Below are 12955 nucleotides of genomic sequence, written 5' to 3'. Positions count from 1 at the left end.
GACGTTGAGACGGCATTCCCGGCAAGGATGATCACGATTCGCACTTTCAGTGATCTAAAAGGAGCATCAACATCGGCGGTTTTTAGTCTGTGTCTGGATTCATACACAAATCTACGAGAAACAGCCGCCAAGCGAGGCGACGAGTTCCGCACGCTCGGACATGGCGCGGCCGGTCCATTTGATCATCAATGCGTGTGTTCCAGCGCGGTGGGTATCGATGACTGTGGGCCAGGCAGTAGCATTGTGAGCGGGATTCCGTTTGACGACAACAAGCTCGAGTATACGTGGACGGCAGACAACACGCAACATCAAGGACCACTCCGGACCACCCCCCGCGTTCGACGTTGACGATATCAGAAGACTCTTCGAGCCCTTTTCAAATGTCAAGTGATGACGCTTTGGCCTTGAAGGGGCCATTCTCGAACACAACCTGAAGTCCTGCTGAACGCTCATGGTCAATGCGACCTTTTTCCAAACAGTCACCAGCCTTCTTGTTGACCCTTTCGTCGTCACTTTCAGGCAATCCTCCAGAACCAACACTCGAAATGTTGTGATCATTCAGGCAACTCAGGTCATGTCAGCCTAGGTGTCCCGTCGTCTGTTCGCCCTGTCGTAGTGGTTGTCTCCCCCGCAAGAGCGACGGACGGTTTGGAGCAACAAGGGAACGCCGAGGGGCTATACTAGGTGGGGCAGCGGCTGCCCACGCCCCACTATCCTCATCGTGCGTTCCATGACTTCCACTTGTGAAAGGGTGAGGAGGGGCGGCGCACAGATCATTCAGCTCAGGAAGCTACTTACTTGTATTAAAGCACATGAAGCTTGGACTTCATTTTGAACCCCTCCCCCCCCTTCTTCTGAACCAAGGTTAATAATGCCCATCTTCGTTTAAGCATTTCCTTCTGGAAGCTGAAATCATTCTCTTCTAGGGCTAGCTATGATTTCGGAAGAATGACCTAGCGAAAGCAGCCTTGCCTAATTCCAGATCCTCATAAGCAAGCGGCTCCACGTCTCATTCCTTTTTCAAATTGCCAGTCAGTAAACACGTGGGGAAGGCACTAAGCCTATTTTGGACCGAACTTTCGTGAAACCCGCAGAACAATCGAGATGGGGATTGGACGGCATTCGCATTATCGATAAGTCAGCCTTGCAGCTACCGCTATACTATTTGTATATGGCGGGGCGCAAACTACTAAAAACAAAAGTTGACTGATCAAGTCGTCATCATCATCATCATCATCATCTATAACCATCCATCCCACGAACTTCGAGGATCCTGTTGGACCTCTGAAACATTCTATTTGGTATCAAGTATCGACCGAGTCTCCCAAACAAACAGACCCAACGTCCAAGTGTCAACCCGCACTATTCCCGGCGCAAACCACCAGCAGACACGAGCAATCCAAGGCTAAATCAACAAAACCCCTACAAACAAAACAAACACACGTCCAAAATGGATAAGAACCTCAACCAGCTCCTAAAATGGAGCATTGAAGCTCAAACCGCTGCCAACGCTGGCCAATCTTACCACTCCAACGGCGCCCCCACCCCTAATAACAACTCCGGCCCCGCCACCGGCACCGGCGCCGTAGCCACCTCTCCCGCTCCTCAAGTCACCGGCTCCGGCCCCCGCCCCGTCGATCCCGAAGTCCTCGCCTCCCTCTTCGGCGGTCCTTCCGAAGCTGAGCTCATGAAAGCCGCCATGGAAGTGATCACCGACCCTTCTCCCGAGACCACGCGCGAAAACAAGTTGATTGCCTTTGACAACTTCGAGCAGCTGATTGAGAACCTGGACAACGCCAACCTTCTTGAGGAACTGTCTCTCTGGTCCCCCTTGATTTCCTTGCTGGATCACGAGGACGAGGATATGAGGTACCACGCTGCCTGGTGCCTGGGCACGGCGGTGCAAAACAACCAAAAGACTCAGGAACGGCTGTTGGCCATGGGCGGCGTGCCCAAGTTGGTGGATCTGGCGATGAAGGAGGGCGAGTCGGAGAAGGTGAGACGCAAGGCTACGTATGCGCTTAGCAGTGCGGTGAGGAATTATCAGCCGGCTATGGATGTCGCGGCGGACGAGATGCATAAGCGCGGTCATGAGGTTTTGGTGAACAACGGGACCAAGGTGGATGCGGCGGATATGGATAAGGTGGATGAGGTTATCGATGTTTTGAGAAACAAGGCCAAGTCTGCTTAGGGCTGTCTAAGGCGATGAGTGGGTCTGAGAGTTCGGGGTTACGATAGGAATGACCAACTGGAAGGAAAAACGGGTGTTGAAAGATATGGTCTCGGGTTTGGCATTGGAAAAGGCGTTTTGGGTTATTGTTTGAAAAGACTTGTTGATCAAGATGATGGCTGGGTTCTGTTGTCATGATACCTTGACCTGTTCTGTGCAAAGCTAGACTGGGATATGGATATGTGGTTATAGACTTGGGAGTTGTTTATGAAGCAGATACCCTTGACAATGTCCGTTACATAGCGGACGGAAAATAGTACACAATCCAGTTCACGCAATGATGACACCCCTCCAGTTGTTTTACGCATTTGTGATTTTACTTCTTTGATCTTTAACCGTCAAACCCAGTGGTATTTTTCCTCTTCCGTATCCTTCTCACGTCGTCTATGAGCTTCCTCCTCGTGATGTTGTTACAAAAGGTATATATACACCCAACATACATCGTTCTTATGTGGTTAGTGTATTCGTATTGTACAAGTTTCACACATCTCCTCATCCTCCTCAATCGTCATCCAACAACTATCATGATGCGAGATGCTACTCGTTCATCATCGTCTTCATTTCTCTTCCTTAGATCTCGTCCCTTGCTCAACCTCTCACGACCAACAGCCCATTTGGCGCTTAGTTGCTGTAGAAAGGAACGCCGAGGGACTGGAGCAGAAGCTTAGCCTGCCTGTCGGAGGTGGCTGTCGTCTTGATGGCGATGTGGCAACCGGGAATCATCTTGGCGGGGTACATCTAGAGAAAGTAGAAAGTCAGTAATCTGTCGTCAAGACCAAGAAAACAAGAAGAAGAAGCAGACGGTAGGGCCAGAGCCGGAGCCAGAGCCAGAACCAGAACTCTCCCTACTCTAGCTTCGGCTCCGGCTCCAACTCCAACTTCCGCTCCTGTATCCTCTCTCATCTCCCCCATCATTTCCCAAGAAACAAACTCACATCATAGTTGCACTCCACCTCCGGGAACAGCTGGACATCCTCCGGATTCAAACCAAACTGCACATTACCACTTCCATCACCCGTACTCGCCGGCACACCCTTCCAATCCTTGATCCTGGGAAGAACCAAATGGATCAACCGATCCATAAACTCCCACGCCGCGTTTCCGTAAATCGTCGTCTTGCAACCAGCCGGTTTGTTCGCCTGCAGCTGCCACTGCACCACGTTGTTCTTGGACCTCGTCATCTCCGGCATCGTCCCCGTCATGGCCAGCAGCACCGCCCGGGCCACAATCAGCAAGTCCGGGTTCTTGAGACCGAGCGGCACAAAGGTGGAGACGGTGATTTCCTTGATCTCGGGAATGTTGCGGAACGAAATGTCGCGCTCGCGAATGGGAAGCTCGGGGGCACCGCGGGGCGCGCGGCGGGCACGGTTGGCGAAGTAGGGCGAGTCGCCCTCCCAGGCGCGCAAGCGCTCCGTGGGTTCCTTTTTGGGGGTTCCCGGGGGTGTGTGGATGTAGGCCAGGGTCATGAGGTCCGAGGCCATGACGGTGCGGAAGGTTTCCTTGAGACGAGGCATGTTGAAGGGGCCGGGAACGAAGTCGCGGGCGATAGGGTCGGAGGAGGGAGGGGATTGGATGGGGTGGAGGGGACCGCGGTTATACTTGGGGGGGTGGTATTGGTATCTGTTCAGTAGGAGGTGAGGCATGGTGGTTAGCAACGTTTAGCATCTTGTTTATGGTTTGCGTACATGTATGTATATATACATGTATGTGGCTAGCTATGTAAACCACAAGACAGAGGGTGTATAACGCACCTGCTGCTAGGCAACCTCGCCTTCCTGTCGGCCGCGCGCTTCCATGGCCTGAACTCCTTCTTGTCCTCTTCGCTGGGGATGGGAGCGTCCAAAGCCGACCGTGTTTCAAGCTCGGCGAGGTCGGGGATGTTGGATTTGGGAGCAGCGGCAGCAGCGCCGGCACCAGCCTGTGTCGAGGCGCATCTTCGGACGGCGAACTGAGCAGAGAAAGGCTGGAGAGCGCGAGCCGATCGCGAGACCCCGCGGAGACTGGCCATGGTGGATTAAGATACCGAAAAAAGAAACCGGCGTTCGGGCGGACGCTCTGGTTTCGGAATTGGCGACAGGGTATTTGTCGCTTCGTTCGGGGTGGTGGTTGAGGAAGAGGGTCCGGCGCACGCGGGAAATCGGGGCCGAGGGTCTGTCACGGACGGGCAGAGGGCAGCGAGGTTCCTTCTCCGGCAAGCGCAAGGTCCTGGTCCCGCGTCGAGGCTCGAAGAGGTGCCGGTCCCCGTTGTGCCGCCCGCCGGAATTTTTTTGGAGCCTCTGCGGAGTCTCGAACCGGGGCCAATGCTTGGCAGCACGGGCCATGGCTGAATGGGCTCGGGGTTAGGGTTATGAGCCTGTTACCCCTGAAAGCGTTCCTGGACCCCTGAAGAATGCATCTGATGTGGTTGATGAACTTTAAGCATGGATACTTGGGGATATATCACTATGTTTGTACCACAAGATAAGCGATTTGAATCAGGATTCCAGCACATCAAGACAACATGTATGATTAGATTAGGAGACAGTTGTATATGCGTACGCTTCCTTTGCTCTAAGTAACCTCCGAGCCACTAATAATTACATCCTTCCGCGCACACCTTATCAGCATGCCTAACAATAACAACAATGCATGTAACGGGGAAGAAAGAGAAGACAGAAAAAACATCCAAGTATCATCATCACCGTCCAACACTACGTCCCCATCGCCTCTCAATTTTCTTCCACCCAGAGCCGCTTCTTTTCACTTGTCCCACACCCCCATCACCATCCCAGTTCAACTCATTATCAGGCTCCCCATCTTTCCCCAAATTGGGTGACTTCACCTTCACCATCCCCTCGTCTCTCCCTCCTATACTCCTCCTAGCAGGAGAAGTAGTCCCAGCCGGCTGAATACTGTAAAGCAGCAACCTTGAGCCAGCACCGCAGAACTCCGTCTTATCACCGACGCAGAACGACCTCTTGCACTCATACAGCTCCGACGCCGCCACCGCCGTGTCCGCGAGCGAATTGGCGCAGTAACACTCCTTGCCGAACTCCACGCCAAAGAGACTGTAGCCCCTCGATTGGCAGCGTTCGTGGCACATCTCGACCGTCATGCTCGTGCTGTTGGTGTACGAGTGAGCTTTGAGGATACGAGCCGTTGAGTTGTCGACGAAGCAACCCTGTGGCGTCGCCAAGCGCCCGTTAACCACAGACGGGTTGACGAGGCGGGGCGTCACGTAGTTGGCTTGTCTGAAGACGTCCAGACGAGCGCGGCCACCGCAGCGTGTTGATGGGTCACCGACGCAGGTGAGATTACAACCAGTCTGGCCGAGGCTGTAGCCGGGCTTGAACTCGAGACCACAGTAGCATTGGGATTGGAACTCGAGGCCGGCGAGGGGGTAGTTTTGCTGGGCGCAGTAGTTAAGGCATTTTTGGATGGTCATGCCGGCGCTGTCGTATAGGTAGGTGCCATTGAGCGCGCGAGCAGTAGGCGCGGCGGTGTTGGAGTCACTGGCACATCCTTGGTAGTCCCAGTTCACAACAGCAGGAATTGTAGGCGAGGCTGAGGCGGTGTTCGCGGTGGAAGTAGTGGCAGCAGTGGCGATGGTCGTGGTGGCTTGGGTAGGAGCTGTAGTAGCAACGGCGGCGGCGGTTGTAGTAGTTGTACTAGTTGTAGGCAAGGCTGAGGTTGGTCCCGTGGTAGAAGTAATAGCGGTAGTGGTAGTAATGGTGACTGGAGCAGGATCTGTACTCGTGACAGCCGCAGCGGATGTAGTAGTTGTGCCAGCGGCAGAAGAAACTGAGGTGACAGTAGGTGCAGTGAGAGTGGTACTGACAATCGCAGGAGCACTAGTAGACGAGCTGGATCCTGGAGCGAAGCTGAGAGTAATACTCGTAGTAGGAGCATCACTCGCAGTGGGAGCGATACTTACGGAATTCGTAGAGGCGACGCTGGCACTATTCGTGGGAGCGACACTCGCTGAGTTTGTGGGAGCGAGGCCGGTGTTAGAACCAGGAGATACACTCGCGCTTGGAGCAATACTTCCAGTAGGAGCAACGCTTTCTGGGGCGGCTGTACTGGCCGGAGGAGCAATGCTAGTACTAAGAACAACGCTAGCACTGGAAGCAACGCTGGCCGAGGAAATAATGCTGGCCGAGGGAGTAGTACTGGCCGAGGGAACAACACTGTTCAAAGGAACAACACTATTCGAGGGAGCAACGCTGGCCGAGGGAATGACGCTGACCGAGGGGATAACGCTGACCGAGGGGGTAACGCTGGCCGAGGGAGTAGTACTGGCCGAGGGGACGATACTAGCTGAGGGAATAACGCTGGCCGTTGAAATAACACTGTCCGAAGGAACAACGCTGACCGAGGGAACAACGCTGGCCGAGGGAGCAACGCTGGCTGAGGGTGTAACACTGGCAGATGCACTACCGGAAGCCACTGTGGAGGCCGCTGTCGAAGCCGCGCCGGAGGCAGCACCCGAGCCGGAACCAGAAGCGACGATTGAGATTGCGGCAGTGCCGGAGGCGGCCGGCAATGCGGCAGAAATAGCGTCCGATCCTGTAGCACTGGCAACTGATGAACCAGCAGCAGTCGACCCAGTGGCAGTCGAGCCGGTGGTAGTGGAATCGGTAGCAGAGCCAGTAGCAGTCGAACCAGTCACAACCGATCCAGAAGGATCAACAACACTATTCGAGCCCGTCGCACTCACCGCACTTGTCGTTGTAGCAGCAGCACTCATCGTGGTCGAGGCAGAAGCCACAGCAATGATCTGAGCTCCCCAAACAGCCTGGTTATTAAAACCACGTCCGACCGACTTCTTCATGTAGCACGGGGCCTGAACACCAGTACCACCAGGCACGTACGCAAAAGCTATGCACAAGTCGGTGGTGGAGCACTTCTCGGCACACAGAGCGTAACTGTCGACGTAGGCGAGTGCCAAATCGCCCGCTTCGTGGTCGGTGAAGCACTCGAGGAGGAAGGTCTTTCCGTTGAGGGAGAGGTATGTGCCATTATTGTTGTCGGGGCATTTGACGGATACGGCCGGCATGGTTGGGACAGCTGAGGATGTGGTAGTTGCCAATGCGGTGCTGGAACCGGAAGCGGTGCCGGAGGCAGTACCAGAGACGGTGCCGGAGGCGGTGCCAGATGCCGTGGCGGATTGAGTGGCCGAGCCAGAAGCGGTGACTGAGCTGGAGGTGCCGTTAGGGTTGAGCTGGTACATGGAGAGACCATTGCTACCACCGCAGATTTGTTGTTGATTGCCATTGCAAAGCATGTTGCAGCGGCCGTCGGTGACCGGGGCAGCTCCGTTGAGAAGGTCGTTGCCACAGAAGCATTCAGCCGAGTACTCGGTGCCAAAATACTTGTATCCAGCGCAGTATGTAGCGCAGTCATCGAGACTCATGACATTGGACTGAGTATTCTTGCCCTGGAGAGAGCGGGAGGCAACAGCATCGCTGTAGCAACCTAAGGAACCGTATTGACCAATAGACTGTGGGTTTCCAGGAGTGCCGGAAGCAATTGCAGATGAGGATGTTGAAGAAGCAGAAGCAGTGGCAGAAGCGGTCCCAGACGCTGTCCCAGATGAAGACGACACGCCGGTTGATGGGTTACCAATGACGGTACCCTTTTGCTTGTAAACCGAAATACGGCCTGAACCACCGCATAGCTCAGTCGGATCGCCGCCACAGACGTAGTTGCAGGTCTTTTCATCAGCAACGGTACTACCAGAGTTAAGATTGTTACCGCAGTAGCACTCTACACCCCACTCAACACCGAAGAAGGAGAAGCCAGCACAGGCTTGGGCGCAGCTCTCAATAGTGTTGGTGCTGGACTGTCCGACAATCCGGTCATTCAGGGCTCTGGTCGCAGGGGATGCCGAGTTGTCGGTACGGCAACCAGCATACTCCCAGTCACCAACAACTGCCTTGCTTGCAGGGGGCCTGAAAGCAGGAGCGAGGGTACCGTTCTCGGGGAAGTAGCCGGTGGTGTCATACCACATCATCATGTAGCTTCCCACACCACCGCAGAACTGCGACTTGTCACCGGGGCAGATGTAAGTGTTGCAGAGATAGTCGTCAACTTTCAAGCTTGCAGGTGGAATGCTCCGGCCGACCCAGCATTCATAGGTATACTGGGTGCCGGCAAAGGCAGCCTTGTTGGTGATGGCATACTGCTGGCACTTTCCGTTGTCGTTATCCGCAGGGAACTGCGCCTGGGTGGTCTCAAGACGGTTGGCGCTGCTGTCCCTGTAGCAACCAAGGTACTTGAAGCGGGCTGATCCATCCGGCAGTGTCGGGCCAACTTTGGTGGCACGTAGGGTGCCAATGAAATTGACAACATGCACGCCGAAAGCGAGATCGTTAACGTTCAATGTCCAGGCGCCGGCGTAAACAATGGGATCCGCATTGAGAGGGGCAGCGCCAGGTGTGAAGAAGAGAGTAGCACTCTCGGATTTTCCAGGCTTGATCACCATGCCTTCAAAGAGATCACTGCTTGGATTTTGGGCACCAAGGACAGAGCCCATTGGGGGCTTCGATTTGTCAATCATCAGATCAGAACCGCCCTTGTTTGTGAACCGAATGGTCACTTCAGTGGTGGTCAAGCCAGGTGAAGTGCCCATGTCGATATTGAAGGTGCAAGTTTGAGTAGGATCATTACAGAAAGGAATCGTCACCCAGCCGCCTTCGCTGGTGGAATGTTCGAGGAGAGCAATGGGCTGCGAGTTGGCAGATCCGGTCAAGACAGAGTAGGCCATGCCACCGTCAGTGAAGACAGTGAATGTAGTAGCGAAGGAACCCAGCTTGGGTGCAAGGAACGTCATGTGAATGATCACAGATGATCCAGCAGCGACAGTAGAACCGATCACAGGCAGATCCTCAGCAATGAAGAAACCGTCGGCATCAAGCTTAGAGTGAGTGCCATCGATGGTGACGTTCGTAAATGTGGCAGCTGCCGAGTTAGGGCTATCGGTGGTGAAAGCATAGCCGAGGATTCTCATGGGTCCTTTACCCAAGTTCTGAATGACCACAGTGTTTTGCGATCCTCCTTCCGCAGAGGCAGAGCCAATGACAAGTGGTTGAAAATCAACTGCATTGGGGTTGATGGCCGCAAATGGTCCGTCTGTCACTGTGTTGCCGGTCACAGAAAGGGGCTGTGTAGTCGAATAACCCGTAACAGCATTGACTGTGGTGAGGGTGACAGAGCCGGATTGCACACCAGGTTGCATGGTCGGGGAGCTTGTGCTGCCAGGGTCCAACGTGTACCCACCCAAATCGAACTTGATAGGGAAGGTGAAGGATTTGCCAGCAGTAACCGCGGTTTTGGGGAGGTCGGCTAAGGATACCTTGTAAAGGGGGTTGCCAGTTGTGATGTTGGTGATCTGGTTGACAGTGATCTTGGCAGTGCAAGTGACGTTGATCGTCTTGGATGTTCCGATGGGGACCTCTCCGAGGTTGAAAGGACCACCGCAGTCAAAAGGCAACTTGACAGGGGACCCGAAAGCCAGAATCTGTCCGGTGTATGTGCTGGTGTAGTACCGGCCATCACCAAAAACTGGACGTTGGAATTTGGACAAGACTGGAGTAGCGGGAAGGGGAATCTTTACGAGCTGCCCATTCCGTGGCACCGCATGGTAGGCGCGAATTCCGTTGTCAGGATCACTCATCCAAAGAATGCCTGTTCCCGGTTGGCCGTTGAGGGTGGTGATGGTTGCGGATCCAGTACCAACTCTTCCAGCCGACTTGTCAGGGGTCGAACCGGCTACACTGAAGGCCGGCCTTCCGCTTGAGTCGTAACCAAGAGCGTAGGCATAAGTCGGGGCACCGACTGGAGTGATGTACATGTAGCCACCCTCAAGCGGATATGCGCCAACGTTTCCAAACATGGCTGTACCCTGAGGAGGAGTGATAGTCTGGATGATGTTGTCACCACCGCCGGTGCCCATCTTGTAGCCTCCTAGGTTATCAGCGTTGCAGATGTAGGCCTGGCCGTTCTTGCCTGCTGTTACCGCAAGCTGCTTGACACCACCGCCGCCAAATGGCAAGATGGAAACGCCGCCACCACCCAAATCACGATCAGCAGAGTCGATCGCTTGGTAAGTATATGGCTCGAAATAGTCTTGTTGCGTGACCTTTCCAGTGACGGGATCGATGGCCATATTGACGATGGCTTCGGAGAGTGTGTCGAGGTGGGTTCTACCGCCGGCGGCTAGCTGTTGGTTCGCCATGACTCCGTAGCCGTTTCCAGTAGCGAAGAAGAGGCGACTCGGGTTGTCCGAGGCCAGAATGGCACCGCTCTGCCAGATTCCGCAGCCACCACCGCCTCCTTCCCAGGTGCCATCTTGCTTGGGGGCACGATCACCACCAGCAGCGGCATAAGCTGTGACGAACTCACCACTGGAAGCTCTCATGCCAACTACCCAGCCGGTGTAGTTGAACAGATCGCAGTGGCCACCAAAGCCAGCGTAAACCACGCCATTGATAAGGTTCAAGGATGTGCGCTGAAGGACACTGCCACCGTTGAAGTAGCGGGTTTTGTCGTTATCGGCATACTTGCCTTCAATGTTGGTTGGAAAGCCGGGTCTCTCTTGCAAGGTCCATGCATCAATGGCATGGAAACGGTATGCACCGTTCTTCCAGCCTTTCGTGGTTGCGTCCCTGTAGCCCTTGGCCCAGAAGTAGATGGTTTCTGTGTTGGGGTCAATGATGGGCGTACCAGTGATACCGATTGTTCCGCTAATGTCGTTGCAGTTGCCCAAGTCGGACACCATGAACGGGGCTTCTGCGGGATCCTGCTCGCTCAGATCACGGCTATTGTAGAGTGTGCCGTTCACCGCATCGAGAAGGTAGATGCGGTTTTGCTCTGAAAAGGCAATGACGGTTTGCTTTCCCGTGGCCTTTGGTGTGTAGACTAGAAGTTTAGAGTAGAACTGCTCGATCTGGTTGAGAGGATTCTTTGGTGTCGTGAAGGACCAAATCTGGCCAAATGCGCCTCCCTCAATGGTTGCTGGATCCATGTTGTGGGTTGGGAGGTAGCCGACAGCAGCCGAGTCTTGCCAAAGTTGATCTGTTAGCAATCCCGATTCATAAGACATTCAAGGCACATAGAGTTTGACTCACCGGCATCCATAATGGTATCTGTCGGGTCCATCGCCCATGTTGCCGTGCAGAGCGCAAGGCTCGCAAAAGAGCGTAAGAGACCTAGGGGCCTCATTTTGGCGAAAGGATATTACAGTGAGTGTGTCGAATAAGCCATGAGGATAGGAGTAAAGACTGTAGGTGAAGGGTATATCCACAAGGTTACCCCGATGAAAAGTGTATATGAAACAATAACGAGTGGCTACCACATTGGGGGGAATGACGAAGTGATGTCGAGGTGTCCAGGGTACTAGATCAACCGGAATCGGCTCTTGCGAGACAAGACCCCGAGGTCGTCAAGATGACGGTGCGAATTGGGCTGCCGACAAAGAAGTGGATGGATGAGTGAGATCTCGGGTCAAAAGGGATGGGAGACAATCGCATATAGCTGTGTCTCTGTGTTGGATGGAGAAGTTACCCAGAGATCTCTGTGATCCAACATGATCTAAGACCAGACGGGCACTACCGAATGGGGCTTGCGCCGATTCCATTCCAACGGGTCTCGAAAGGGTCTCGACGCCGGTCTAGGGCATTGATCGGCCCATTGAAGGTCAGCCTGACAGTCTTTTCGGCCTTGGCAGCTGGCCAATACAACTCTTCAGGCTGTCTTTGGCAGTCTAAGTAGGTCTTTTGTCTCTCAGCCAGCCAAAGGAAGGGGATGGCGGGACGTGGCTTGAAGTCTTGGACTGTCTTGGGAGCGCAGCTTGAACCGTCATTACCACAAGTCGAGGTGTGCCTGCGGTGTGCTTGAAGGGTTTCCCGGGGTGACAGCCACATCAACAGGTCAGTCGGTGTCAACCAGCAAACACTCATGACTGTGGCCAACTCGGCGTTTGCTCGTCCCCCAAACTATCGACGGGAAGGCAAATCGGGTTCCTGTTATGGCATCTTGCTAGACCTCCCTCGGGCTGGGGCTCAGCTGAAGGGTATTCTGCCAACTTTTGGATCCTGATCTTTTCATGGGCTCAACCCAGCGGGATGTGATGACTGAAGATGACCACTGCAGAGACCAGGCATCGAGATACCTCGCATCTCGGTTGAAAATCCCCAAACAAACCATAATGGGACCGGGTGGAGGGGGGTTGTTCCGCGTGAGTGTGCGAAAAAGCCGAGCGCGTGTTTCTGTTGATGATGGTGTACCGAGGTTGACCTGTTGACGTGACAAGTCTCACTGAACACACGGATGTTGACTGGTCGTCTGGCAGTCTGGTCTGGTACCATAGTAACTGCCTGTCGAAGATCTAAGCGAAGATGGAAGGAATCCGTCTCAACAAGGGAGGAGTAGCTCTCACTTCCTCCCAAAGCAGAAAGCGAGACGTGACTGCCAAGACCAGCGAGGTTGAATGTGGAGGCAAGACCCTCAATGCACCCCGATTTAGGCTAGCCTGGTTCGGGGCTGCCTGCCCTGTCAAAACCCCAGAAGATAGCAGGGGTGAGTACACTACACTAAGCATCGGTACTTGTGAAAAGTACCGGTACTTTGTGCTTCGTCGCAACACCCCAGTTGTCTTCCCCCCCTGCTTTCCTTGATCCTTGTCTTGTATCGCGACTTCTCGCTTTCCACAACAAAGTCACCACTCCCGTCACCCCACACCACCCA

At 54.2% G+C, this 12955-nt stretch overlaps 3 protein-coding genes across 3 annotated transcripts; 1 reads left to right on the top strand and 2 right to left on the bottom strand.

Annotated features, from left to right (window-relative positions):
* The first annotated feature begins 1153 nt into the window (after positions 1-1153).
* Positions 1154-2508, top strand: B0T23DRAFT_371476 (nucleotide exchange factor Fes1-domain-containing protein). The gene has a single exon (XM_062836650.1). It carries the CDS (start codon positions 1451-1453, stop codon positions 2189-2191), a length of 741 nt encoding a protein of 246 aa, XP_062697720.1. The 5' UTR covers positions 1154-1450; the 3' UTR covers positions 2192-2508.
* A 22-nt stretch (positions 2509-2530) lies between these two features.
* B0T23DRAFT_34433 (ribosomal protein L5 domain-containing protein) lies at positions 2531-4362 on the bottom strand. The gene is made up of 3 exons (XM_062835940.1): positions 3982-4362; positions 3166-3850; positions 2531-2968 (listed from the first exon to the last, which is right to left on the bottom strand). The coding sequence occupies exons 1-3, from the start codon at positions 4236-4238 to the stop codon at positions 2852-2854; spliced, it is 1059 nt and encodes a 352-aa protein (XP_062697719.1). The 5' UTR covers positions 4239-4362; the 3' UTR covers positions 2531-2851.
* Positions 4363-4907: 545 nt separating this feature from the next.
* On the bottom strand, positions 4908-11431 carry B0T23DRAFT_425470 (WSC domain-containing protein; the record flags this gene model as incomplete). The annotated part of the gene is made up of 2 exons (XM_062839914.1): positions 4908-11269; positions 11338-11431. The coding sequence occupies 2 exons, from the start codon at positions 11429-11431 to the stop codon at positions 4908-4910; spliced, it is 6456 nt and encodes a 2151-aa protein (XP_062697718.1).
* Positions 11432-12955: the final 1524 nt, after the last annotated feature.

The sequence above is a fragment of the Neurospora hispaniola genome (assembly GCF_033458365.1).
Source record: "Neurospora hispaniola strain FGSC 10403 chromosome Unknown B0T23scaffold_1, whole genome shotgun sequence".
NCBI lineage: Eukaryota > Fungi > Ascomycota > Sordariomycetes > Sordariales > Sordariaceae > Neurospora > Neurospora hispaniola.
Note: the sequence above shows the minus strand (reverse complement) of the source record. Positions and strands in the feature narration are given on the sequence as shown.

What these genes read in the sequence shown, in the direction of transcription:
- B0T23DRAFT_371476 (XM_062836650.1), top strand. Translation starts at nt 1,451, where the DNA reads ATGGATAAGAACCTCAACCAGCTCCTAAAATGGAGCATTGAAGCTCAA.
- B0T23DRAFT_34433 (XM_062835940.1), bottom strand. Translation starts at nt 4,238, where the DNA reads ATGGCCAGTCTCCGCGGGGTCTCGCGATCGGCTCGCGCTCTCCAGCCT. An exon ending in GCGAGGTTGCCTAGCAGCAG is followed by an intron (nt 3,851 to 3,981) that starts GTGCGTTATACA and finishes CCTACTGAACAG; the next exon opens with ATACCAATACCACCCCCCCA. An exon ending in AGGTGGAGTGCAACTATGAT is followed by an intron (nt 2,969 to 3,165) that starts GTGAGTTTGTTT and finishes TACTTTCTCTAG; the next exon opens with ATGTACCCCGCCAAGATGAT.